The sequence below is a fragment of the Pipistrellus kuhlii genome, unplaced genomic scaffold, assembly GCF_014108245.1.
Source record: "Pipistrellus kuhlii isolate mPipKuh1 unplaced genomic scaffold, mPipKuh1.p scaffold_m20_p_34, whole genome shotgun sequence".
Taxonomy (NCBI): domain Eukaryota; kingdom Metazoa; phylum Chordata; class Mammalia; order Chiroptera; family Vespertilionidae; genus Pipistrellus; species Pipistrellus kuhlii.
In genome coordinates this window covers 1795175-1821272 of record NW_023425534.1, presented here as the reverse complement: position 1 = coordinate 1821272, position 26098 = coordinate 1795175, and the positions used below count along the sequence as shown (strand labels likewise).

Genomic DNA, 26098 nt, shown 5'->3' with positions numbered 1-26098 from the left:
CATTGATTCCTGGGCTGCGCATTCAGAGCCTGAGATTGAAATATTTTCCCGCCGGCGCTGAGGGTGCTGCCGGGCCCCCGGCCCCAGCTCCCTGCACCGACGCTGCTGGAGGTCACGGCGCCCCGGCCCCCACCTCCCCGCTCAGCCCTGGGGGAGGGGTGCAGGCCCTCACTCCCCAGTGGCTGCCTGTTCTGTGGCCACAAAACCGCCTCCCTCTGCTGGCCCCCAGGAGCCCGCATCTGGGGGGATGGCAGGGGTCAGGGTGGTCTTGAGGTGGCAGCGGTGCCCAGGCGTGGGGATCACCGAGGCGGGCAGCTTCCTGCGCCAGATCATCCCTCAGGGCCCAGTGTGGTCCAGAGGGGAGGGCCTGGGGTCCGCTGGCTGTGGCTCCACAGGGACAGCTTCTTTCTGGAAGCGGGCAGGAGAGGGCTATTCCCCAGATGGCAGGGTGATTCTCGGCCCCCCCCCTCCCAATGCCTCTCTGAGCCCAGGTGCTCCTGGGAAAGGGCCACACAAACACGACCCCCTCCTGTTGCTGCCGTGAGGCTGAGCGGACCGCTGCTCCCTCCTGCCTCCAGGGCCCGGCGTGCGGAAGAAGGTCAAAGGCTCCAAGGACGCCAAGAAGAAGGGCAAGAAGGCGGCGGGGCTCAAGGTCCGCCTCGGAGGGATGGGCGGCAAGAGGAAGAAAGGCTCCTCGGTGAGCGTGGTGCGTGTGAGCGAGCCAGTGTGTGAGCCAGCATGCATGTGAGCACGCATGAACACGTGTGTGAACATGTATGCATAGGCGAGCATGAGTGTGCAAGCATGAGTGAACATGTGAGCATGTGTGTGAGCGTGTGAGCATGTGTGTGGGCGTGTGAGCATGAGTGTGTGAGTGTATGTGTGTGAGCATGAGTGTGTGAGCATGTGTATGTGTGTGTGACTCAGAGTGTGTGAACAAGCATGTGTGTGTGAGGGTGTGAGAGACACGGGACTGGGAGGTGGTGTGGGTGTGAGCAGCAAGCCCCAGCTGCTCAGGAGTGTCTGGGTGTGTGCCTGTGAGCGGCCCTGAGATGCGTTTGGGGGTGTGCCAGGGTGGGGTGCTGTGGGAGCAGGCTGACTGTGGTTCATTCTCCTGACGTGGCCAGGGGGCAGGCCCTCCTCTCTCGCACTCTCCCTTCTGCCCCCAGGCCTGCTGGCCTCAGTCTCCCAGCCTGGCTGGTGAGGGGCTCAGACTAGGTTCTTCCCAAGGCCTGCAGCGTGGGCTGGTGTGGGGCCCACCGCTGACCTGGGCTCAGCCTGGCCTCGCTGCCCTCAGCTGCCACCCATCTGGGCAGCAGGTGGAGGGCCAGCTGCCCCCAGAGTCCTGATGGGCCTGGTGCCCAGGGCTGAGGCCGGGCCAGGCGGGGCTCCGGGTCCTCCCAGGGCCAGCTCTGCGCCAGGTCAGACTGACCCCGAGGGAGCCCCCGGGACACTTGTCGCTCCTCTGCAGGGGACGCCCTGGCCCTCCCTTGCCCCTCCTGCTCAGGGCACTTGCTTCCCTCGCCTCGCCCAGCCCTGCAGAGGAGCAGACACGGAAGCCATTGCTCCGTCCTGGGCAGAGGCAGCGGACAGGGCCTGGGGTAGCTGCCCCGGAGGGAGCTGGGCGGCGGGCGGGGCCCTGCCTGGAGCTGGGCGCAGTGGCTCAGCGGGCACTGGCTGAGCACTCGCTGCCGTGCGGTGTCTGCTCAGCCGTGGTCCTGCTCCAGAGGCTCCGTCTGGCAGGGGTGTGGGCATCTCACTGGGAGGCAGCCAGCGACAGGCAGATGGCACAGGCCAGACCTGGCACGCAGGCCCTGCAACAGGTTCCGCTGGGGGAGGTCTGGGGAGGTGTCCCTGAGGGACCTGCAGGAGTTGGCGAGGTGGGGGCATGGCCTGGGGGGCGCTGAGGAGGGACATGGAGCATGGCTTCCGGGGGGGCATTAGGCTGGGCCCTTGGCGTGTCTGGCTGGAGGCGGAGACTAGATGAACCGCAGAGAGCCTGTGCCCGCAGAGCCGCCCCGGGCCCTGCCCCAGGCCCTCTGCCCAGGCCAGGGGCCCTCGGTGAGCCCCGGGGCGGGTCTGGGCTCACAGGTCCTCCCGCCCGCAGAGCGAGGAGGACGAGCGGGAGGAGTCGGACTTTGACAGTGCCAGCATCCACAGCTCCTCCGTGCGCTCTGAGTGCTCCGCAGCGCTGGGCAAGAAGAGCAAGAGGAGGCGCAAGAAGAGGAGGAGTACGCTCCCCGCAGGCTCCCCGCAGGCTCCCGGGGGAGGTGGGGGGCAGAGGCCCCGGGGGAGCGGGAGGCGCCCTCCTGCCCGCCTCCTCTGGCCTCAGCCAGGCAGCTCCGGAGCCCCCCAGCCCCTGGGCCCACGCCGGAGAGGGGCCTGTCCCAGTGAGGCAGGGGAGGGGTAGGAGGAGGGCAGGGCGTTTGCACAAGCAGAGAGGGCACCGGAGATGTGCCCATCCATCCTCCATCACCCTTCACCCACCCAGTCAGTCATCCACTCCTCTCCCACCTGCCCCGCACCCCCTTCCCCTGCCTGTCCTACCTGCCATCCCTCCCTCCTCCCTTCCTCCTCCCTCCTTTATTTTCTTCCTTCCCTCCCTTCTCCTTTCTTCCTCCCTCCTTCCCTCCTTCCCTCCCTCCGTCTTCCCTCCCTCCCTGTGCCCCCAGAGTTGCCACATGCCCTGCTCCCTCCCTGCTCCCTCCCTCCTCCATCCGTTCCTTCTCTCCATCTTCTCTCCATCTCTTTATGCCTTTATTTCCTCAACCATTACCCACAACATCCATTCACCCTGTCTGTCCGCCCACCATCCACTCATTCAACATCTGTTAAGTGCCCTGTGCCAGGGCGGCCTCGGGTGGAGACTGGTCGGGCCTCGGGCAGGGGGACGCAGCCCGCATGGCCACCTCTGCCCCTCCCCAGTGGATGATGGTGACGGCTACGAGACAGACCACCAGGACTACTGCGAGGTGTGCCAGCAGGGCGGGGAGATCATCCTGTGCGACACCTGCCCGCGGGCCTACCACCTGGTCTGCCTGGACCCCGAGCTGGAGAAGGCCCCCGAGGGCAAGTGGAGCTGCCCGCACTGTGTAAGCGGCTGGCCCCGCGGGTGCGGTCCGGCCTGGCTCCCAGGCCCCCGCTGGGCATCTGGGGACAGAACGTGGGGGGGTAGTGCCGAGCGGGAGGGGGGTCCCAGCAGGTGGAGGGTGTCGGGGCCCAGGGCGCCTCCACCTGCTCTGTCCCTGTCCCTGCAGGAGAAGGAGGGCATCCAGTGGGAGCCGAAGGAGGAGGACGAGGAGGAGGAGGGCGGCGAGGAGGAGGACGACCACATGGAGTTCTGCCGCGTGTGCAAGGACGGCGGCGAGCTGCTCTGCTGCGACGCCTGCCCCTCCTCCTACCACCTGCACTGCCTCAACCCGCCGCTGCCCGAGATCCCAAACGGTGAATGGCTCTGCCCGCGCTGTACTGTGAGTGTTACCCCGCCCCGCGCGGACGCCCGCCCCGCCCGCCCCGCCCACCGCGCCCGGCCCCGCCCGCCGCGCCCGGCCCCGCCCACCGCGCCCGGCCCCGCCCGCCGTCCCCGGCCCCCGCCCACCGCGCCCGGCCCCGCCCACCCCGCCCGGCCCCGCCCGCCGCGTCCGGCCCCGCCCGCCCCGCCCGCCGCGCCCGGCCCCGCCCGCCGTCCCGGCCCCGCCCACCGCGCCCGCTGGACCCTGCGCCGACAGGCTGACGCAGGCCACGCCCCCGAAAAACCACACCCACAAACAGGCCAAAACGCGCCCAGAAGTACCACTCCACCCGCTGAGGCCACACCCACGACGCTCCGAGCCCCACCCACCAAGGCCCTCGCCCCGCCCCAGCCCCGCGCCCCCGCTCCCCTCCCCACTGCAGATCGCCCGCACCCGCCAGAGCCTGCCCACTGGTGTGCCCTGGGGCCCCAGCCCGTCTGCTGCTCAGTCCGCTTCAGACTCAGCGGCAGTTCTCTCACCGGAGCCTGGAAAGCGGTTAGAGAGACAGGCGGTGGTGACAGTCTCACCCTCCCACCGCAGCCAATGCACTGGGCACCCCTTTAATCCCCATGAACTGGGACTTTTCTTTCACCCAGCGAGCCGGCAGCTGGGCGAACCCCCATTTCTAGCTGAGCAAACGGGAGTCAGGAGGTAAAGTGACCTGCCTAAGGCCACGTGGCCACAGAACTAGCCACTCAGACCCACACGCAGGGCCTGGCTCCTGTCCCAGAGCTGGAGTGGTGAGAGGATAGGAGGCCCGCGGGGCTGGCGCCTCAGTGTCAGCGGACACCCCCCACCGGTGCCCCCCCAGTCACCAAATGCCCCCTGCTCTGAGCTGCCCCCCGGGCCACCCCTGAGTCCTGGGCGGTGCTGTGGCCAGCTCTCCCATGGGCACCTGGGCTCCTGTCTATGTGTGTGGGATGCATGCAGACGCACACGCCATCTGTGCACAGCACACGTGGGCTCCTGAGGGCAGGCCTGTGCTGTGGGGTCACGGGGGTGCTTTCTGACTTGGGGGGCAGTGCAGCTCCCCTGCCTGCTGTCACAGGGTCCTCTGGGCGGGCCCTGCAGCCAGGCCCTGACCTGGGCGACCTTGCTCTCTCCACAGTGTCCGCCCCTGAAGGGCAAAGTTCAGCGGATCCTGCACTGGAGGTGGACGGAGCCCCCCACGTCTTTCATGGGGGGGCTGCCTGGGCCCGACATGGAGCCCAGCGTGCCCCCACCCAAGCCTCTGGAGGGCATCCCGGAGAGGGAGTTCTTCGTCAAGTGGGCCGGGCTCTCCTACTGGCACTGCTCCTGGGTGAAGGAGCTGCAGGTGAGCCGGGCCTGGCGAAGGCTGGGCCTCCGGGCTGGGCGGGAGGGGGGAGGCTTGTCCTGCCTGTGGCCCGGGCTGAGGGCTGGGGCTGGGGGCTGGGGCTGGCAGGGGGCCCGGGGCCACAGCCGGTCTGCCTGGTAACCTCTGCCCGTCGGAGCAGCTGGAGCTGTACCACACGGTGATGTACCGCAACTACCAAAGAAAGAACGACATGGACGAGCCCCCGCCCTTCGACTACGGCTCCGGCGACGAGGACGGCAAGAGCGAGAAGAGGAAGAGCAAGGACCCCCTGCACGCCAAGATGGAGGAGCGCTTCTACCGCTACGGCATCAAGCCCGAGTGGATGATGATCCACCGCGTCCTGAACCACAGGTGGGTGCGGCCGCCGCCCTCCGCTCGGAGACTGAGCACAGGCGGGTGTGTGCAGGGGCGGGGGGCAGGAGGAGGAGGATCTGCTGGCCAGCGGAGGGGCGGTCACACGCACCTGGGCGCACTCACACTGCGGCGGAGGCAGTCCCAGGGTCACACACACAGGGCCGCCGGGACAGACAGCCGCCTGCGACGGGCACCCCGCGGAAGTGCGGCAGCGGGGTGGGGGGCACTCAGCTGCGGCTTGGTCCTCCGGCCCCTGTGCCCCGGGGCCTCCAGAAGAGGGCGCTGCACCTGCAGGAACAGGGTCCTGTGGGCACGGCTCCAGGTCGTCCACTTCCAGTTAGAAAAGAGCCGCCTCTGGTCAGTTGGGGGAGGTCATCTCTGGCCAGTGGGGGGAGGGTCATCTCTGGTCAGTGGGGGGAGGGTCATCTCTGGTCAGTGGGGGGAAGGGTCATCTCTGGTCAGTGGGGGGAGGTCATCTCTGGTCAGTGGGGGAGGTCATCTCTAGTCAGTGGGGGGGTCGGTCGTCTCTGGCCAGTGGGGGGAAGGGTCGTCTCTGGCCAGTGGGGGGAAGGGTCATCTATGGTCAGTGGGGGGAGGTCATCTCTGGTCAGTTGGGGGAGGTCATCTCTAGTCAGTGGGGGGGTCGGTCGTCTCTGGCCAGTGGGGGGAAGGGTCATCTCTGGTCAGTGGGGGGAAGGGTCATCTCTGGTCAGTGGGGGGAAGGGTCATCTCTGGCCAGTGGGGGGAAGGGTCATCTCTGGTCAGTGGGGGGAAGGGTCGTCTCTGGCTAGTGGGGGGAAGGGTCATCTCTGGTCAGTGTGGGGAAGGTCACATGTGGAGCCTCAGGCTTCTGTATCCACACTCTCAGCTGCACCAGATGAAGGGAAGGACGCTGGCTCTTTCCTCCTCTGCTCTGGGGGCCTCTCTGCCCCTCCTTCCCTCCCTCCCTCCCTCCCTCCCTCCCTCCCTCCCTCCCTCCCTCCCTCCGGCCTGTGGCTGGGAAGGGGGCGCCCTGGGAGCCCGCCCTCCACGTCCGCCCTGTGTTGCAGCTTCGACAAGAAGGGGGACGTGCACTACCTGATCAAGTGGAAGGACCTGTCCTACGACCAGTGCACCTGGGAGATCGACGACATCGACATCCCGTGCTACGAGGGCCTGAAGCAGGCCTACTGGGGCCACAGGTGGGCTCCCGCCCCGCCCCGCCGCCCCGCCCCGCCGCCCCGCCCCGCCCCGCCCCGGCTCCGCTCACCTGCCCCCCTCTCCCCAGGGAGCTGATGCTGGGGGAGGACGCCCGGCTGCCCAAGAGGCTGGTCAAGAAAGGCAAGAAGCTGAAGGACGACAAGACGGAGAGGCCGCCCGACACGCCCATTGTGGATGTGAGGGGGGTAGGGGTGGGGGGGGCGGCAGCGGGGGCGGGTGACCAGGACCTTGGCCCCCAATAAGGGACTGCCACGGCCCGCAGTTCAGACTACTGACGCCAGGCGTCCCCCAGGGGAGAGCTCACCCCATGCAGAGGGGCAGCTGTGGAGAGAGGGGCCTGGGCCTTGGCTTCCGGTTCGAGTTGAAATGTGGGTTCCCTGTGCACAAACTGGGGGGCAAATGGCTCTGCTTAGCTTGTGGGCATTCACTACTTTATTGATTTTTACTTTTATTTATTTATTTATTTATTTATTTATTTTTAAAATATATTTTATTGACTTTTTACAGAGAGGAAGGGAGAGAGATAGAGAGCTAGAAATGTCGATGAGAGAGAAACATCGACCAGCTGCCTCCTGCACACACACACACACACACACACCCACCGGGGATGAGCCCACAACCAACGTATATGCCCCCGACCAGAATCAAACCTGGGAATCGAACCTGGGTCCCCTCAGTCTGCAGACCGACGCTCTACCACTGAGCCAAACCGGTTTTGGCGAGGCGTTCATTACTTTAGATGAGCTAATGCCACGTGTTTAAATAAGAGTGTGTGTGTACTTTACACAGCCACTTACACACCAGTCTCACTGTTCACGGGTGGGGTGGGGAGAGGGAACGGGGAACCCCTTTCCCTGGGAGGGTTCACCAGGGCCAGCACCTAGCCCTGGGGGGGACAGGGCCCGGCCTGCTTTAAAACTGCCATCCCCTAGGGGACACGGCCTGTGGGGTGCAGGGAAGGTGGCTGGGCCTGGCACATTGGGGACCCCATGGGGGAGGCCTTGAGCTGCGGGGTAGAGGGAGCAGGAGGGGCCAGCACCAGCGGCCGTGCCTGAAGGCCCGCTGTGTCCCAGGCCTGTGCGGGCGGGCGGAAGCAGGACCGAGCAGGCCCAGGCGTGGCACAGCTGGTGCTCAGGGGCAGGGAACCCAGCGACCGGGACTGTCCCGTGGGGAGGGGTTCGGGGTGCTGCAGGGGGACAGCTGGGAGGGAGAGGGCTCCGAGGAGGCGGCGTTTGGCTGAGGCCTGAGGGGGATGCGGGTGGCAGCAGTGAGAGGAGAGGGAGCTGGGTGCCGCTGGGAGGGTGGGCTCCGGGGGCCCAGGCTTCAGGGTGTCTGACTCCCCCGCAGCCCACGGTCAAGTTCGACAAGCAGCCGTGGTACATCGACTCCACGGGGGGCACGCTGCACCCCTACCAGCTGGAGGGCCTCAACTGGCTGCGCTTCTCCTGGGCCCAGGGCACTGACACCATCCTGGCCGACGAGATGGGGCTGGGCAAGACGGTGCAGACCATCGTCTTCCTCTACTCCCTGTACAAGGAGGTGCGCCGGGGCCGTGGGCGCGGGGCCGTGGGCGGGGGGCGGCGAAGAGGGCGGCAGCGCCCCCTGTGGGCAGCCCCCTCACTGCACTCGCCTCCCCAGGGCCACTCCAAGGGGCCGTACCTGGTCAGCGCGCCCCTGTCCACCATCATCAACTGGGAGCGGGAGTTCGAGATGTGGGCGCCCGACTTCTATGTGGTCACCTACACGGGCGACAAGGAGAGCCGCTCCGTGATCCGCGAGAACGAGTTCTCCTTCGAGGACAACGCCATCCGCAGCGGGAAGAAGGTGTTCCGAATGAAGGTGAGGGTCCTCCCCGGCCGCCGTCCGCCTGGAGCCCAGGGCTCTGCGGGGCCCCTCCCCTCGGGGTGCCTCCCTCAGGGTCTCCCATGAAGGTGAGGGTCGGTGAGGCCCGGGCCGCCTCGCAGCCGGCTCTGCCCGCGGATGGTGGGGAGTGAGCGGTCTCTCTCAGCACCGCGGGCTCGGAGCAGTGGGTGCTCTGGGCCTCGGCCTGGGGGCCGTGCCTCCCGCTGGGTCCCGGGCCTCCTCGGGGCTCCAGCTGCTCCTCCTCCTCCTCCTCCTCCTCCTCCTCCTCCTCGCTCTGTCCCTGGAGACCTCGCCTCCTTGGCACCCAAACGCGGCTCCTCCTCCAGAAAGAAGTGCAGATCAAGTTCCACGTGCTGCTCACCTCCTACGAGCTCATCACCATCGACCAGGCCATCCTGGGCTCCATCGAGTGGGCCTGCCTCGTGGTGGACGAGGCCCACCGGCTCAAGAACAACCAGTCCAAGGTAGCGGCGCGCCTCCCCCCCCGCCCCCCCTGCTGCCACCCCCACCCCGCAGCCGCGCTGGCCAGGCGGCCGCCCGCCCTGACCCCGCTCCCTCAGTTCTTCAGGGTCCTGAACAGCTACAAGATCGACTACAAGCTGCTGCTGACGGGGACCCCGCTTCAGAACAACCTGGAGGAGCTGTTCCACCTGCTCAACTTCCTGACGCCAGAGCGCTTCAAGTGAGCGGGCCGGTGGGCGGGGCAGTGGCGGGGTGGGCGGGGCAGTAGGCAGAGTGGGCGGGGCAAGGCGGGATGGGGTGGGCGGGGCTGTGGGCTAGGTAGGCGGGGCAGCAGTGAGGCGGGTGGGCGGGGCTGCGGGTGGGGCAGTAGGCAGAGTGGGCGGGGCAGGGCGGGACAGCGGGTGGGGTTGCGGGCTAGGTGGGCGGGGCGGTGGGTGGGGTGGGCGGGGCTGTGGGCTAGGTAGGCGGAGCAGAGGCGGGTGGGCGGGGCTGCGGGTGGGGCAGTAGGCAGAGTGGGCGGGGCAGGGCGGGACAGCGGGTGGGGTGGGCGGGGCAGCAGTGAGGCCGGTGGGCCGGGCAGTGGGAATAAGCATCCCTGTCCTGCTCCCCCAACTCGCTGGGCCAGGATCTCTTGTCACTAAAATGGGAGCGTTGGCCATGCCCCCCTCAAATGACCTTCGTGGAGGGGCCACCGGCCCAGCACTTGGGAAAAATGCAGTTTCCCTTGAATCTTCCCCAGACGGCCCCCGAGCCCTCTAGGGGTCCTGTTTCTGCCCCCACACCCCAGGCTCATTGCTTTCCCTCCACAAAGACCGGAAGTGACCACACAGGTGGCTGATGGGAGGGAGGAGGCCGAGTGGTGATGGAGAGGAGGATGAAGGCTGAGTGCCGGTCAATGGCACCTCCTTCCCTGCCTCCTTGTCTGCACCTGGGCCCCATTTTCTTGCGCAGACTGGGGGTTCGGGGTGGAGGACGGTGTCCTGTGTGGTGCGAGCTGTGATGTGTGGGTGACACAGGCAGAGGCGGACACTGAAGGACCCTTTGGGCAGGGCCGGGGCTCCCCGACTCTCCTGGCCCGCCAGCCAGCCAGCCGCCCTGTGACCCTCCGGCAGGCGGCAGGGCCTGGCTGGCCCACTCCCTCGCCCACTCCCGGCCCCTCTGCAGAGGGCGTGGCCTGCTCCGGTCCTGCTTCTGGCTCTCACCCCGGCTCTCTCTCGCAGCAACCTGGAGGGCTTCCTGGAGGAGTTCGCGGACATCTCCAAGGAGGACCAGATCAAGAAGCTGCACGACCTGCTGGGGCCGCACATGCTGAGGCGGCTCAAGGCTGACGTGTTCAAGAACATGCCGGCCAAGACTGAGCTCATCGTCCGCGTGGAGCTGAGCCAGATGCAGAAGTGAGTGGGGCCGGGCTGCGGGGGCCTGCCCTGGGGCCCCCGCCCCGCGTCCTGGGCCCCTCTGGCCTTCCTGGCCGCTCCCCGGGCGGCAGGGGGCTCTGCAGCGGCCGAGGCTGGGCTCCCCTCCCGCACGCTTCCATCTGAGCTGCTTCTCCGATTTCGGCGACCGGGATCTGGGGCTGCCTGAGTTCTGTCCCCTGGCAGCTTGCTGGGTGACTCTAGGCCTGTGTTCACCTCTCAGGGGTCCCCCTGCCTCTGTAAGGGGGTGTGTGGCCCCCGGCCCCCGGCAGAGAGCCCTCTGGGGGGCTGGGTGGCGGTGTCAGCCCGCCTCCTCTGTGCCCCTCTCTGCCGCAGGAAGTACTACAAGTTCATCCTCACGCGGAACTTCGAGGCGCTGAATTCCAAGGGGGGCGGGAACCAGGTGTCACTGCTCAACATCATGATGGACCTGAAGAAGTGCTGCAACCACCCGTACCTCTTCCCCGTGGCTGCCGTGGTGGGTGCCCGTGGCTGGTGGGAGGAGCCCCGTGGCTGCCGTGGTGGGTGCCAGTGGCTGGTGGGAGGAGCCCCGTGGCTGCCGTGGTGGGTGCCCGTGGCTGGTGGGAGGAGCCCCGTGGCTGCCGTGGTGGGTGCCCGTGGCTGGTGGGAGGAGCCCCGTGGCTGCCGTGGTGGGTGCCCGTGGCTGGTGGGAGGAGCCCCGTGGCTGCCGTGGTGGGTGCCCGTGGCTGGTGGGAGGAGCCTCGTGGCTGCCGTGGTGGGTGCCTGTGGCTGGTGGGAGGAGCCCCGTGGCTGCCGTGGTAGGTGCCCGTGGCTGGTGGGAGGAGCCCCGTGGCTGCCGTGGCAGGTGCCCATGGCTGGTGGCAGGCACCCGTAGCTGCTGTGGTGCTTCTTGACCTTGAGGACCTGGAGGCGATGCGCGTCCTCATTGTGCCAGGAGTTTCTGAAAACCTGCCTCCGCCTGCTGCTTGAGCAGGCCCCCTCTTCTTCCCTTGGCCCCCTGAGACCCATAAAGTCATGGGGAGCACTGGGCCCCCTCACGGTTCCCCAGGCCACGGTTCTGAGGGCTGACCTGGCTGCACTCAATCACCACGGGGGTCGGGCAGGCCGGGGAGGGCCCCGCTGACTGATGTACACCCTGTGGGAGACACCAGACCCTGGTCCAGCCTGTGGTCTCACAAGGCACTGGTCCTCTGGGAGCCTCAGTTTCCCTCTATAAAATGGGATAATAGCATCTACCTGGAAGGTGAGGACCAGATGAGACGGTGGCCAGAGTGCCCTCAGAGAGCCTGGCAGGTCTGTCCTCAGGCACAGTGGCCTTCGGCGCCGCCGCTGCTGCTGCTGCTCTGGTTCTGCTGCCAGCCCTCCCAGTTACCCTGCCCCGGGGAGAGGCCAGCCCGAGGCAGGGCGGCAGCAAGCTGTGGGCGGCCCTGGCGCCCTCACCCCTGCGTCAGGGCAGAGGCCGCTGGCGGACGCTCTGCCCGCGGGGGCTCAGGGCTGGCCGAGCTGGGACCCTCCCTCCGGTGACCCGGGGCCCCGGCCGCTCTCACTGGCCCTGGAGGGAGATGGAGGGGGCGGCGGGTCTGAGCCCGGCCTGGGCCGCGGGGCCAGCCGGGCACAGGTGACCCAGGGCACCCGCTCCTGCTGAGCCCCCCCGGCCCAGGCTTGGCCTCGGCTCTCCGCCCGCCCGGCCCTTTGGTGCAGAGCCCGAGAGGAGGGGCACCCGTGCCCACCTCCCGCTGTGTCCGCAGGAGGCGCCCGTCTTGCCCAACGGCTCCTACGACGGCAGCTCCCTGGTCAGGTCGTCGGGGAAGCTCATGCTGCTGCAGAAGATGCTGCGGAAGCTGCGGGACGAAGGGCACCGCGTGCTCATCTTCTCCCAGGTGAGCGCGGCGTCTGCCCCCATCTCCCTCCCCGGCCCACCCCCGCTGCCCGCCCTCAGGGTCAGGGTCAGGGTCAGGGTCAGGGTCAGGGCGCTGCTGCCCCCGCGGGGCTGCGTGCGGTGGCTCCTCGGTGCCCTGCATGCCGCAGGAGCTGGGGAGAGCTCAAGGCGCGGGCACACTGGCGGTCAGGTCCGCCTGCCCCTCCTGGCGGCCGGCCTTCCTGTCCAGGCTGGTGCCACAGCCCCGCCCGCATCCCTGCAGCCTGGCTCCTCAGGAACACGGCCCGGGTGGGGGGTCGGGAGGAGCCCAGGCAGAGGTGCTCCGGGCCCCCTCCAGCTCCACCCTGCAGTTCCCCCTGTGGAGGCACGGGGGCGGGGAGGCGGGGCTGCGGGCCTCGGGCCTGTGCGTCCCCCGTGCACCTGTCATACGCCCGCTCTGTGCCGGGCACTGGGGGCGGGGGTCCCCGTGGGAACCGGATGGCGTGTGCCCACACCTGCCCCCACAGATGACGAAGATGCTGGACCTCCTGGAGGACTTCCTGGAGTACGAGGGCTACAAGTATGAGCGCATCGACGGCGGCATCACAGGCGGGCTCCGGCAGGAGGCCATCGACAGATTCAACGGTACCCCCCCCCCCCCCCCCCGCCCCGGTCCTCGGCGGCCCGGAGAGCAGGCCGGCCCTTAGCAGGAGTCCTAGTTTGATGCTAAAAGGAGTTCTTCCACGGACCCTCCTGGGGCCGCCAGGTGTGGGTGCCCCATGGGTACCCCCGCTCAGCACTGCGAGCAGATGAGGACGAAGGCGGAGGGGGTGGAAGCGGCACCTTTGTGATGCCCGGGGCTGGCTGCCCTGTGGGCTCTGACATCGCCCGAGGCTGCCCGTCAGCACCCGGCCGTGTGGGACAGGCCGAGCCCGTGTGCCCATGGCTGCTCCCCAGGGGACCGAGGGCAGTGCCCACACCCGTCTGCCCTGCCCCTGGCCCGGGAGGAGCGTGAGGGGGAGGTGGGCGTGCGCTCGGAGTGAGGGCCGTGGCGTGGGCAGTGCCGGCTGAGCCAGGGCGCCCAGGGGCAGGTCTGCGGCAGCAGCCATGGGCTCTGTGTCCTGGGCCCGTGGCTGTTTGCCGTCATCCATGCTCAGGACGGGCAGGGCCCCGCTGCCCGAACACCCCAAGCAGCCGCGCCTGTGCCCACTCGTGTCAGACGGGCCCTGGCCACCTGAGGTGGTGGGTGGGGAGGCACCGGGCGGTCCGGGGACCTGTTTGCAGCCCCTGTGGGTGCTCTGTCTGTCCTGGGTCACTGGGCGGCCCAGGCTCTGGCCCTCACGGCATCATGGGCCCGGGCGCTGCCCGCACCGGCTGGCTGCCTGCCGCTCGGCCTTGGCTTGTCTGGGCATTAGGCTGGCTCCCTCCTCGTTCTGGCTCCTCCTGGCAGTCAGGGCTCAGCTCAGGTGGCTTCTCATTCCCACCCCGTCCCCACCCGCACTCACTGCCCGGCACCCCCTCTCCTCAGCGCCCGGTGCCCAGCAGTTCTGCTTCCTCCTGTCCACGCGGGCAGGGGGCCTGGGCATCAACCTGGCCACGGCGGACACGGTCATCATCTACGACTCGGACTGGAACCCGCACAACGACATCCAGGTCGGTGCCCTGACGCCGGGTTTTGTGGGTCTCAGCCCCCCTTCCTCCCGGGCGGCCCCGGGAGTCTCAGCCCCAGAGGGGCCTGGGCAGGGGAGGGGAGGGGAGGGGAGGCTGTGCGCCCCCCACCCCCCAGCTCCTCACTGTGCACAGGGAGAGACAGGCCCAGGGTGGGAGGGACGCCCAGCAATCTGTCCACCCTCTGAGGCCACAGAACAGGCAGGAAGGGGTGTCAGTCCTGAGACCAAAGGGGCCAGTTTGGGAGGGACAGGAGCACAGAGGGGGGGCGGGGGGGGCGGGGGGAAGGCCTGCTGCGGGCTGGGGGGGTGAAGAGATGGAGAGGGGGCAAGTGAAGCAGGTGAGAAAGAACGGGGAGGCTGGGAGGTAGGAGCCCTGGCCACTCCGTGTGGGGCAGGGACACACACGCTCACACACTCACACGCACACACACACATGCTCACACACACGCGCACACACACACACACGCGCGCACACTCACACATATGCATGCACACACACGTGCTCACACGCACACACACACATGCACACACACACTGGACACTACGCTCTAGGGCACACACAGGCTGTGTCTCACGCACAGGCGTGTGCACCTGTGCAGTCACCAGGAAGAGGCAGTGGCACTGGGTACCTGGTGCCGGTGGGGCAGAGCCTTGGCTGTGTCGCCGGGCAGTCCGGCCTCGCCGTCCTCACAAGGTGGCTGGTCTCCAGTGGTCCCCACTGGCTCCCTCCCGGGGAGGCGCAGCCCCCACCCCCGGAGTCCCATCAGCCCTTGTGGCTTCTTTGCATCCAGCACACTGGCCACCTGCCCCTCACACACACACACACACACACACACACACACACACACGCCCGTTCCCCTGCTCGGGCCCCGGGAACACGTGAGGCTAGACATGGAGCGTGCACAGCGACCCTGGCACATGCATGTCTCCACACAAAGCCCCATGGCATGCCCGCCCCTCGTGGTGCCTGGCCTGGCCCCAGCCCCCGGCGGAGCCCCAGCCCCCGGCGGAGCCGGGCGCTGAGTGCGGGTCGCCCCCAGGCCTTCAGCCGCGCGCACCGCATCGGGCAGAACAAGAAGGTGATGATCTACCGCTTCGTGACGCGGGCCTCGGTGGAGGAGCGCATCACGCAGGTGGCCAAGCGCAAGATGATGCTCACGCACCTGGTGGTGCGGCCCGGCCTGGGCTCCAAGTCCGGCTCCATGACCAAGCAGGAGCTGGACGACATCCTCAAGTTCGGCACCGAGGAGCTGTTCAAGGACGACGTGGAGGGTGTGTGCCGGCCCGGGGGGGCGCAGCCCCGGCCTCACCCCTCGCCCCCTCCTGTCTCCCGGCCGGCGAGGGGCCCGGCGGGGTCTCTGGGCACCGTGCCCAGGCTGCAGCCCTCCGCTCTGCCCGCAGGCATGATGACTCAGGGCCAGAGGCCCGTCACCCCCATCCCCGACGTCCCGACCTCCAAGGGGGGTGCCCTGGCCGCCGGCGCCAAGAAGAAGCACGGCAGCACCCCGCCAGGTAGCCCCCCTCCCGCCCCCCCTCTGCCCCCCATCCCTCCCCTCTCCCCCAGCTGCTCCTGCGCCTGCAGAGGCCTGCCCTGCACCAGGCTTCCCCGGGGCGTTTGCCATGCCCTGCCCCCCTTTGAGTGCCCGTGACTGCCCGTGGTGGGCAGTGGGGCCTGGGGGTGGTTTGCTCTCTGGTCCCCGTTTCCCGCTGCGGCCCCTGTGGGGACGGGAAGAGCCATGACGGGGACTCGGGACCCGGGCACCCCGTCTGTCCCCCGACCGCGCCGCCTCCCCAGGGGACAACAAGGACGTGGAGGACAGCAGCGTGATCCACTACGACGACGCGGCCATCTCCAAGCTGCTGGACCGCAACCAGGACGCCACGGACGACACGGAGCTGCAGAACATGAACGAGTACCTGAGCTCCTTCAAGGTGGCGCAGTACGTGGTGCGCGAGGAGGACGGCGCGGTAGGTCCTGCCGAGGCCCGGGCCGCGTCCCGGCCCCCCCCCTCCGCACCCCTTCCCAAACCCCTCCCATTCCCCTTCCCGCCCCGCCCCTGCCCCGCCTCCTCCGCCCCCTCCGCTCCCCCTCCTGCCCCCCTACCCGCCCCCCCCCTCCCCTCCGCCCCCCTCCCGCCCCCTCCCGCCCCCCTCCCTCCCGCCTCCCCTCGCCCGCTCCCCACTCCCGCCCCCCTCCCGCTCCCCTCCCGCTCCCCTCCCCCCCCTCCCCTCCCCCCTCCCCTCCCCCTCCCGCTCCCGCTCCCCTCCGCTCCCCATCCCTCTGCCCCCTCCCAGCTCCCCTTCCCGCTCCCCCTCCCGCTCCCCCTCCCGCCCCCCTCCCTCCCCTCTCTCCCTCTCCCGCTCCCCTCCCTCCCTCCCCTCCCCGCCCCCCAGTCCCCCTCCCGCTCCCCTTCCCGCTCCCCTCCCGCCCCCCCCCCTCCCGCCCCCCTCCTGCTCCCCTCCTGCTCCCCTCCCGCCCTCCCTCCCGCTCCCCTCCCCCTCCCGCTCCCCCTCAGGGCCGGCATCCGGCCCCCCACCCCTCCTTCCAGGTCACGTGGCCACACCTGTCCCCCCCAGCAAACCCCTTACCCCAAAGGCCAGCCCCTGGGTCTCCCCCCTCAGCCCCAGCACCCTCCACCCAGGCTGTGGTGCTGGTTGTCCTCCGCAGCCAGTGCCCCTTAGAAACGGGGAGCCCCTGGAGGGCAGGCTGGGGCTCATTCCCGTCAGCACACGGCCCAGAAACCCCTGGAGAGTGAATGGGCCGATGGACGGAGGGATGGTGGTGACCGACAGGGCAGGAGGCTGGGCTGATCAGGGAAGGCTTCCTGGAGGAGGCAGACTTTTCAATTCATTCCTGAGCCTTAAATGAGAGGTGTAGTGGAGGCCCCTTCCCTGGCCCCATCCCCCTGCAGCTGTGTCTGCTGGCCCTGCCCTCCCCGGACCCTGTCTCCCCACCTCCGCTGTGTCCGCGGGCCCTGCCCTCCCCGGACCCGGTCCCCCCACCTCCGCTGTGTCCGCGGGCCCTGCCCTCCCCGGACCCTGTCCCCCCACCTCCGCTGTGTCTGCTGGCCCTGCCCTCCCCGGACCCTGTCCCCCCACCTCCGCTGTGTCTGCTGGCCTGCCCTTCCCGGACCCTGCCCCCCTGCCCCGCCTGTGTCCGCGGGCCCTGCCCTCCCTGTACCCTGTCCCCCCACCTCCGCTGTGTCTGCTGGCCTGCCCTTCCCGGACCCTGCCCCCCTGCCCCGCCTGTGTCCGCGGGCCCCGCCTCACGCCCGCTGTGTCCAGGAGGAGGTGGAGCGGGAGATCATCAAGCAGGAGGAGAACGTGGACCCCGACTACTGGGAGAAGCTGCTCCGGCACCACTACGAGCAGCAGCAGGAGGACCTGGCCCGCAACCTGGGCAAGGGCAAGCGCATCCGCAAGCAGGTCAACTACAACGACACGTCCCAGGAGGACCAGGGTGCGTGCCGGCCCGGAGGGCGGGGCCGGGCAGCGGGCCTCGCGGGCAGGACAGGGGGGGCGGGGCAGCGGGCCTCGGCGGGCAGGACAGGGGGGGCGGGGCAGCGGGCCTCGGCGGGCAGGACAGGGGGGGCGGGGCAGCGGGCCTCGGCGGGCAGGACAGGGGGGCCGGGGCAGCGGGCCTCGGCGGGCAGGACAGGGCGGGGCCGGGGCAGCGGGCCTCGGCGGGGTGACAGAGCTGGCGCCCGGGGCAGCGGGCCTCGGCGGGCAGGACAGGGGGGCCGGGGCAGCGGGCCTCGGCGGGCAGGACAGGGGGGCCTGGGGCAGCGGGCCTCGGCGGGCAGGACAGAGGGGCCCGGGCAGAGGGCCTCGATGGGCAGGACAGGGGGGCCCGGGCAGAGGGCCTCGATGGGCAGGACAGGGGGGCCCGGGCAGAGGGCCTCGATGGGCAGGACAGGGGGGCCGGGGCAGCGGGCCTCGGCGGGCAGGACAGGACAGGGCGGGGGCAGCGGGCCTCGGCGGGCAGGACAGGGGGGCCCGGGGCAGCGGGCCTCGGCGGGCAGGACAGAGGGGGGCCCGGGCAGAGGGCCTCGATGGGCAGGACAGGGGGGCCGGGGCAGCGGGCCTCGATGGGCAGGACAGAGGGGGGCCCGGGGGCAGCGGGCCTCGATGGGCAGGACAGGGGGGCCCGGGCAGAGGGCCTCGATGGGCAGGACAGAGGGGGGCCCGGGGGCAGCGGGCCTCGATGGGCAGGACAGGGGGGGCGGGGGCAGCGGGCCTCGGCGGGCAGGACAGAGTGGCTGATCCTGAGTGGGAGGCGAAGGGGAGGGCTCCCTGGAGAAGGGGGATGGGGGAAAGTGTGGGCCGCTGGGTGTTAGGGGGATCCGGATGTGTGGTGATCCGGTGACTTCGCTGCCAGCGGTGTGACCTGGGGCGAGCCTCAGCTTCCCCACCTGTGAAATGGGCGGGGAGTGGACTGTCCCTTGGGAACGGTGTTGGCTGCTGATATGAGGAGGCGAGCGCACAGGCAGGCGGTTTTCGGGGACACTTACTGGGCTGGGGGTTAGGGCCTCGGCGTGGCCTCGAGGCTGAGGGCTGGGGGCTGCTGGCACCGCTCACCCTGTGCCCCTGCCGGCCCCAGAGTGGCAGGACGAGCTCTCGGACAACCAGTCTGAGTACTCCATCGGCTCCGAGGACGAGGACGAGGACTTCGAGGAAAGGCCCGAGGGGCAGAGTGAGTCTCGGGCTGGGCTGGGGCGGGGCGGGGCTGGGGCGGGGCTGCGGTGGGCGCTGGCGGCCAGCCTGGGGCGGGGCTGGGGCAGCTTCGGGGTTGTCCCGAGGGGTCCCCGTTCTGCGTGAGTTGGCGGAGAGGGTGGTGCCCTGTTGCTCTGGGCCCGCTGACAGGTGGGGGGGGGGGCTGCTCCCCAGGTGGCCGGCGACAGTCCCGGAGGCAGCTGAAGAGTGACCGGGACAAGCCGCTGCCGCCCCTCCTGGCCCGCGTGGGCGGCAACATTGAGGTGGGGCCCGGCCCCCTCCCCATGCCCAGCCCCCCCTCACGCCCAGTTCCCCCATGCCCCCCAAGCCCAGCCCCCTCATGCCCAGCCTCCCCATGCCCAGCCCCCCATGCCCAGCCCCCCGTGCCAGCTTCCCCTATGTCCAGCACCCCCCATGCCCAGTTCCCCTTGCCTCATTTATCTTGTCCACTCTCGGAACAAAAAGCTCACCCTTGCTGCCCATGCGCCCCCCTCCCTCCCGGGGGGTGGAGTCCAGTTAGGAGGTGAGGGTCTGGGGTCTGTGCAGGGTCCCAGCAAGTGGAGGTGGGCTGGGATGGACCCTGGGTCTAGGCCTGCCCTCTCTGTTTCCTTCCCCTTCCCTTCCACCTGCCCCTTTCCCTGCCCGCCTCCCTGCCCCCTCCCTGCCCCCCTCCCTGCTCCGTCCCTGCCCCCTCTCTGCCCCCCTCCCTGCTCCGTCCCTGCCCGCCTCCCTGCCCGCCTCCCTGCCCCCTCTCTGCCCCCTCCCTGCCTGCCTCCCTGCCCCCTCCCTGCCCCCTCCCTGCCCGCCTCCCTGCCCCCTCCCTGCCCGCCTCCCTGCCCCCTCTCTGCCCCCTCCCTGCCCGCCTCTCTGCCCCCTCCCTGCCCGCCTCCCTGCCCCCTCCCTGCCCCCTCCCTGCCCGCCTCCCTGCCCCCTCCCTGCCCGCCTCCCTGCCCCCTCCCTGCCCGCCTCCCTGCCCCCTCTCTGCTCCCGTTTGGCAGGTGCTGGGCTTCAATGCGCGCCAGCGAAAGGCCTTCCTGAACGCCATCATGCGCTGGGGCATGCCGCCCCAGGACGCCTTCAACTCGCACTGGCTGGTGCGGGACCTGCGGGGCAAGAGCGAGAAGGAGTTCAGGTAACTGGGAGGGCCAGCTAGCGGGCGGCCAGCACCCGGCGGCTCTGCTCCTGCCAGGCTCGGGCCTGGGGCTCACTGCCCTCCGGGGTGTGTGTGTGTGTGTGGGGGGGCGGCCTCCAGGCTGGGCAGGGCGGGGCTGTCCTGGAGGTTCCCCTGAGCCGGGCCTGGTTAGGGGGGTGGCCAGGCGGGCTCCTGGGGTCCTGCCAGCCCCCCACTCCCTGAGCCCAGTCCCCTCCCCAGAGCCTACGTGTCCCTCTTCATGCGGCACCTGTGTGAGCCGGGGGCCGACGGCGCCGAGACCTTCGCGGACGGCGTGCCCCGCGAGGGCCTGTCCAGGCAGCACGTGCTCACACGCATCGGCGTCATGTCGCTGGTGAGGAAGAAGGTGGGTGTGCCAGCCCCAGGCCCTCCGGGGCTGCCCGTGGCCCTGGCATGCTCCGTGGGCAGAGGGCACGTGCCTGGCTCTCACAGCTGCCCAGGGTCTGAGCCAGGCCCAGAATGCCTCTCTGGGGGTGGTTTGGGGGTGCTGGAGGCCACGATGGCAGGTCAAAGGGCAGAGGACCAGGGAGATTGGGGTTGGCCTGGGGGTTGGCCAACCTTGGGCAGAGGTGGCATCCTCCCTGAGCATGGGCCACCCCCAGTCGCTCCGGCAGCTCTGCAGCCCTTACGTTTGAGCTGTGACCACTGCCCCTTCCGCCCCTCCCCCCGACCCAGGTCCAGGAGTTTGAGCTCGTCAACGGGCGGTACAGCACCCCGGACCTGGTCCCCGAGGGCCCCGAGGGCAAGAAGCTGGGCGAGGCCGTCTCCTCGGATCCCAACACGCCTGTGCCCGCCAGCCCCGCGCACCTGCTGCCCGCCCCGCTGGGCCTGCCAGGTCTGAGCCCGGGCGAGGGGGGAGGGCGCCTGGGCCCCGGGAGGCCCCGAGTCCTCTGCTCACCCGCCAAGGGCGCCTCCCTCCCTCCCCGGAAGCGTCTGTCTGCGAGGAATTGCTCCCCCGAGAGTTCCCTGTTCGCAGCAGTGCGGAGGCGTGACTCAGTCACAACATTGATTCCTCAGAGGCACGCGAGGCAGGGGTTTCCAGGATTTTCACGGCGACGCGTGCCTTCACCTGTCTGATTCTCGAACATCTTGTCACCCCCTGAACATGCCCGTACCCATGAGCAGTCAGTCACCCCCTGAACACGCCCGTACCCATGAGCAGTCAGTCACCCCCTGAACACGCCCGTACCCATGAGCAGTCAGTCACCCCCTGAACACGCTCGTACCCATGAGCAGTCAGTCACCCCCTGAACACGCCCCTACCCATGAGCAGTAACCCCCTGAACACACCAATACCCATGAGCAGTAACCCCATTCCTCCCCCGTGTCCCGGCCCCCGCAGCCACGAATCTGCTCTCGGTGCCGGTCTGTCTGTCCCGGGTGTTCCTTGTATGTGAATCACATGTGTGGCCTGTAAACCCGGCTGCCCTCGTTTCCAAAGGCCCATCCATGGGGGGTGTGCCCGTACCTCATTCCTTTTTTAAAAGAACATATATATATATATATATATATTTATTTTTTTTTACTGATTTCAGAGAGGAAGGGAGAGGGAAAGAGAGAAACGTCCATGATGAGAGAGAATCATGGACTGGCTGCCTCCTGCCTATTGGGGATCGACCCCAATACCTGGGCCTGTGCCCTGACCGGAAACGGAACCTTGACCTCCTGGTTCCTAGATGGATGCTCAGCCCCTGACCCCGCCTTATGTCTGAATCACGTTCCCTTCGCCTGCTGGGGAAGCGGGGAAGAGAAGGGGGTTTGGCTATTCTCACTGGCCTGTGAACAGCGCCCGTGACCCTGTGCTCCCATCCTCCGTGGGCGGGGCCCACTCCTCTCGGGTGCAGGGGCCTGGGAGCGGGGCCGGGGGGGACCTTTGAGGAGCTGCCCCGCTGCTCACAGTGGCCACGTCACGTTGCGGTCTCACCAGCAGTGTTTGAGGGCCAGTCCCTCCCATCTCGCCGGCGCTGGTGCCGGCCGTTTGCGGGAGGCGGGCGGTGGTGGGAGTGGTGTGGCCTGGCCCTGCCCGGGAGACAGCGTCTCGGTGCGGGAGCTTTGGTGCGGCCTCTTCGGCAAAGGTCCTCGCAGGCGCTTTGCCCGTCTCCGAGGGTCCTCTCTCTCCGAGCGCCTTTTTCTTGTGACCCGGGATTCATTTGGGCAAAACGCCTTCTCTCCTTGGACTCTCCGTTGGGCAGCCCTCAGGTGTCGCCCCAGGTGGGAGGCGGGCCCCCGGGGGGGTGCCCGGAGGACACCCTGTTTCGGGGCGCCGTGTGCCCCTGGAGGCGGCCACTCGGGGGTGTGGGCCCGGCTCTGGGTGCCCTTCGGCACGTCGCTCACTGGCCGGAGCTGTGGGCTGGCGTGGGCATGCCGCTTCCCACGAGTCCCTGCCACTCGGCGGCGTGTTGGGCAGGTGGCGTGGAGGCCACGGCAATGCCAGCCTGCGCGTCGGGCCGCCTCGGACGCTGGCTCCCAGTCCCGGCCTCCACCCCTCACTCCCCTGCTTCTCAATGGGCACCCCCCTCCCCCAGGGGTTACACCTGTCTCCTCCCCCCCTGCCCCCCCCTCCCTCCGGGATTACCGCCGGCCTCCACCCGGCTTTGGCCTCACGGGGCCCCGGTCCTCGGAGGGCCTCTGCGCTGCGGGCCTGGCCTGGGCTCTCGGCCACCTGGGTCCTTCTCCTGGACGCGTCTGGTCCAGGGGCGCCTCCTCTCGTCTGGCCTCCCTGCCCCGCCCGAGCCCACCTGTCTCCCCTCCCCCTCCCCCTGCAGACAAGGTGGACGCCCCGCTGGGCTACCTGGACGAGAAGGAGCTGGGGGCGCAGAAGCCGAAGAAGCCTCCGGAAGTCCAGGTGTGGGCCTGGCCCAGAACTCAGGGCTCCTGTTTGGGTTGGAGGAGCAGGCTGGGAGTCAAGCCTGCTTGACTTGGTCCGAGCCCAGAGCCTGCTGCTTGCCTTTCCTCCTGCTGAGCCTCCCCTGCCTCCTCAGGCCCTGCCCTCGGCCCCGGACAGAGCGGAGGGAGAGGACAGGCAGGAGAGCGCAGACGGCAAGGAGAGGGCCCGGGAGGAGCGGCCGGAGGAGGCGGAGAAGGCCCAGCCCTCCCCGGAGCAGCTGTCCAAAGGTGAGGTGCGGGCTTCCCCAGGCACCCCCTAGCCAGGCACCCCACAGCCAGCACCCCCCCAGCCAGCACCCCTAGCCAGGCACCCCCCAGCCAGCACCCCCCCAGCCAGCACCCCCAGCCAGGCACCCCTCAGCCAGCACCCCCCAGCCAGCACCCCCCCAGCCAGCACCCCCAGCCAGGCACCCCCCAGCCAGCACCCCCCAGCCAGCACCCCCAGCCAGGCACCCCTCAGCCAGCACCCCCCAGCCAGCACCCCCAGCCAGGCACCCCCCAGCCAGCACCCCCTAGCCAGGCACCCCCCAGCCAGCACCCCCCCAGCCAGCACCCCCAGCCAGGCACCCCTCAGCCAGCACCCCCAGCCAGGCACCCCTCAGCCAGCACCCCCCAGCCAGCACCCCCCCAGCCAGCACCCCCAACCCCCCCCCCCCCAGCTAGACACCCTCCAGATTGTCTCCCACCTCCACGCCCGGTGAGAGAGGGCGGCTGCTGGCTCCCCCCCTCCCCCTCCCCCCGGCCCCGAGGTGGTCTGTGCTCCTCTGTCCCAGCACCTGGACCCCAGGGGGGCCGGGCCTCAGTCTCTCCTCCGGGCTTGCACTTCTCAGAGTTTGGGGTTCGCGGGCGTGATTTCAAACTTGGTTTGCCTGGCGGCGTGAACACCTGTGTCTGTGGCCTGGCTTCTGTCTGATTTCTGCTTTCGGCCCCGAGGTGGCCAGATCTGGCCAGCGCTCTGTGTGCTTAAAAGGAACATGTCCTTCATGTGTGATTGCGGGTGTGAGGCTCTGGTTCCATAGGCTTATCATGTTTTTAACACGTTAATATCCTTCCTCATGGTTGGTTGGCTGTGATCAGAGCTCGGGGCGCTGTGGTCATGGTTGTGGGAGGATTTCCAGACTGTGCCTTTAGGGGTTTGGGGGTGCTGCTGGGATGGGGTGCGAGGGAAGAGGCGTGCTGATGGGGTGTTTTCCCGGAGGCACCTGGCTCTGCGCACGGCTAAGGGGAGCCGCCCCCCGGCCCCCCACCCGTGAGCCCCGTTTGTCTTGCAGAAGTGCTTCCCGAGAAAGAGAAAGTTCTGGACAAGCTGGAGCTGAGCCTGATGCACAGCAGAGGGGACGGCGGCGATGTGAGGCCAGGTGCGGGCTCCTGCACACGGTGCTGACCCGCGTCCTGTGGTCTCTCGAGGGCGCAGGCCGGGCCCTGTTGGGGCTTCGCAGCCTCCTGGGCGCCGTCCCCTTGGCTCTGGGTGCTGGTGGGGGTTGATGGGTGGGAACTGACCTGCCCGCCCCACAGGGGACAGGTCCCTGCTCTCTCCTGACCCCTCTGTGGCCCCAGCACCGTCGGGAGGAAGGAGAGCTGGCCATGAGTTTGGCCTGGAGCATGTGGGGCTCAGCCAAAAGCCTGTGTACCTCTGGGTACTGGAATGTTCCAGAACAGGTGTCCTCTGATCTGACACCTAAGGCTGTGCTGCCTTCCTTGAACATAAGCTGCACTTCTCAGTGCCCACCCGTTCCCAAGGGGTCCTGACGTGGTGGGGAAGGGGCGCCGGGGCGGGAGCCAGCCCTGCGTGCTTGTGTGTTTAAACCCTCTGAGCCCCTGGAGGACGGGAGAGGGGTCCCCTAGCTTTTGGGTCCCAGCACTCGGGGAGACGCCCCTGGGCAGGGCCTTTTGGGGATAAACAAACATGATCTGTCCTCCCATAGAGGACACCAAAGTCGAGGAGAAGGAGCCCCTGGAAGCCCAGCAAAATGGTGACAAAGAGGAGGACGAAGAGGGGAAGAAGGAAGACAAGAACGGAAAGTTCAAGTTCATGTTCAACATTGCAGACGGGGGCTTCACAGGTATTGGGGTGGGTGGTGGGCAGAGCTGGGGGGTTGGTGTCCCAGCCTTCCTCACTGTGGGTCCTGGGTGTTTCATACTAACGTGTGAGTGGCTGATGAGAGTGCATTTCCTAGTAGCACTGAGCCTCTCGGGTGGGAGACGGTAGGCAGCGGTGAGGCTCTCCGGGCACCTCTGTGAGGGGCGGTCCTCACTCTGCCCCTCCCCGGCTCCCAGAGCTCCACACACTGTGGCAGAACGAGGAGCGCGCTGCCGTGTCCTCGGCTGCCGTGTCCGCGGGGAACGTCTATGACATCTGGCACCGACGCCATGACTACTGGCTGCTGGCCGGCATCGTGACGTATCCTTGCCACGCCGGGCTGCGCAGGACTTGGCCTGCTCCGCCGTGGACCTCGGAAAGGGACACGGAGTGTGTGTGGTGAGGAGTGAGGAGCCAGGGCCCCTTCCCTGGTGATGATGGTGGTGATGATGGTGATGGTGGTGATGGTGATAGATGGTGATGATTGTGGTGGTGGTGACGGTGATGGTGATAATCATGATGATGATGGTGATGATGGTGATGGTGGTGATGGTGGTGATTGTGGTGGTGATGGTGATGGTGATAATCATGATGATAATGGTGATGATGGTGATGATGGTGATGGTGGTGATGGTGGTGATGGTGATAGATGATGATGGTGGTGGTGATGATGATGATGTTGATGATGATGATGGTGATGATGATGATGATGGTGATGATGATGGTGATGGTGATGGTGATGATAATGATGACGGTGGTGACGATGATGGTGGTGGTGGTTATGGTGATGGTGATAATCATGATGATGATGATGATGGTGGTGGTGGTTATGAGCAGCAGCTCATCCCTTTACCCTCAATACTCACTCCATCCTCACAGCAGCTTTCCATGCGGGACACTACATGATCCCTTATACAGAGGAGGAAACGGGTGCTCAGAGAGGCCAAGTTACTTTCCCAGAGATCCTCAGCTAAGCAGTCACAGCCCACCCACCCAACTCCACAGCAAGTGGTCCTAATGCCTCTGGTCACAGACCTCTCCTCCCCATCAATGGCCCTGAGGGCTGCCTCCCTCTCAGTCCCATCTCTGTTGCTCACGGATCATGTGCCAGGCATGGAGGATGCAAGCCAGCCCCCACCTGCCTGGAGCCGGCATCGTACTGAGGGGAGATGGTGAACACCAGGAGCCAGCCAAGTGGGGGTCATGGAACCTGACAGCAGGGAGGGGCACAGGGGGCTTTGGGGTGGGCTTGCATTTCCATTGGTGATGAGAGAAGGTAACGTTTGAGCACAGACCTCCTGGAGGCCAGAAGAGCCCCCAGCACAGCTGGCCTTCCTGTCAGCCTCTCGTGGTGAGAGGAGTGTGTTGTGGGCAGGAGCCGGCCGACGGGCCCTGCAAGGAGCGGAGAGGGAACATCACGGGCTGTGCTGGGCGACCACTCGACTCTGCCCTGGCAGCGGAGTAGCCACAGACAGCTCGTCACCAGCGAGCGTGGCCATGTTCCAATAAAACTTTATTTACAAAGCGAGGCTGTAGGCCATCGCCTACTGGTCCCTGCCGTGGAGGCTGAGGTGTCGGAGCCAGGCTGCCTGAGGTCAG

At 68.3% G+C, this 26098-nt stretch overlaps 1 protein-coding gene across 1 annotated transcript in view; it reads left to right on the top strand.

Annotated features, from left to right (window-relative positions):
* The window catches only part of CHD5 (chromodomain helicase DNA binding protein 5), a 47624-nt gene that overhangs the window by 18181 nt on the left and 3345 nt on the right, over positions 1 to 26098 (top strand). The window contains exons 6-36 of the mRNA XM_036460875.2: positions 579 to 697; positions 2108 to 2231; positions 2926 to 3092; positions 3258 to 3470; positions 4621 to 4827; positions 4988 to 5199; positions 6252 to 6383; positions 6470 to 6578; positions 7750 to 7941; positions 8041 to 8241; positions 8592 to 8729; positions 8826 to 8947; positions 9948 to 10121; positions 10476 to 10617; positions 11870 to 12001; positions 12507 to 12624; positions 13508 to 13632; positions 14690 to 14921; positions 15051 to 15161; positions 15445 to 15617; positions 16935 to 17109; positions 18250 to 18342; positions 18537 to 18625; positions 19361 to 19494; positions 19735 to 19879; positions 20209 to 20368; positions 22299 to 22378; positions 22515 to 22647; positions 23691 to 23777; positions 24345 to 24482; positions 24697 to 24820. Of these exons, the coding sequence (XP_036316768.1) occupies positions 579 to 697; positions 2108 to 2231; positions 2926 to 3092; positions 3258 to 3470; positions 4621 to 4827; positions 4988 to 5199; positions 6252 to 6383; positions 6470 to 6578; positions 7750 to 7941; positions 8041 to 8241; positions 8592 to 8729; positions 8826 to 8947; positions 9948 to 10121; positions 10476 to 10617; positions 11870 to 12001; positions 12507 to 12624; positions 13508 to 13632; positions 14690 to 14921; positions 15051 to 15161; positions 15445 to 15617; positions 16935 to 17109; positions 18250 to 18342; positions 18537 to 18625; positions 19361 to 19494; positions 19735 to 19879; positions 20209 to 20368; positions 22299 to 22378; positions 22515 to 22647; positions 23691 to 23777; positions 24345 to 24482; positions 24697 to 24820 (4501 nt within the window). The remainder of the gene's footprint in view (positions 1 to 578; positions 698 to 2107; positions 2232 to 2925; positions 3093 to 3257; positions 3471 to 4620; positions 4828 to 4987; positions 5200 to 6251; positions 6384 to 6469; positions 6579 to 7749; positions 7942 to 8040; positions 8242 to 8591; positions 8730 to 8825; positions 8948 to 9947; positions 10122 to 10475; positions 10618 to 11869; positions 12002 to 12506; positions 12625 to 13507; positions 13633 to 14689; positions 14922 to 15050; positions 15162 to 15444; positions 15618 to 16934; positions 17110 to 18249; positions 18343 to 18536; positions 18626 to 19360; positions 19495 to 19734; positions 19880 to 20208; positions 20369 to 22298; positions 22379 to 22514; positions 22648 to 23690; positions 23778 to 24344; positions 24483 to 24696; positions 24821 to 26098) is intronic.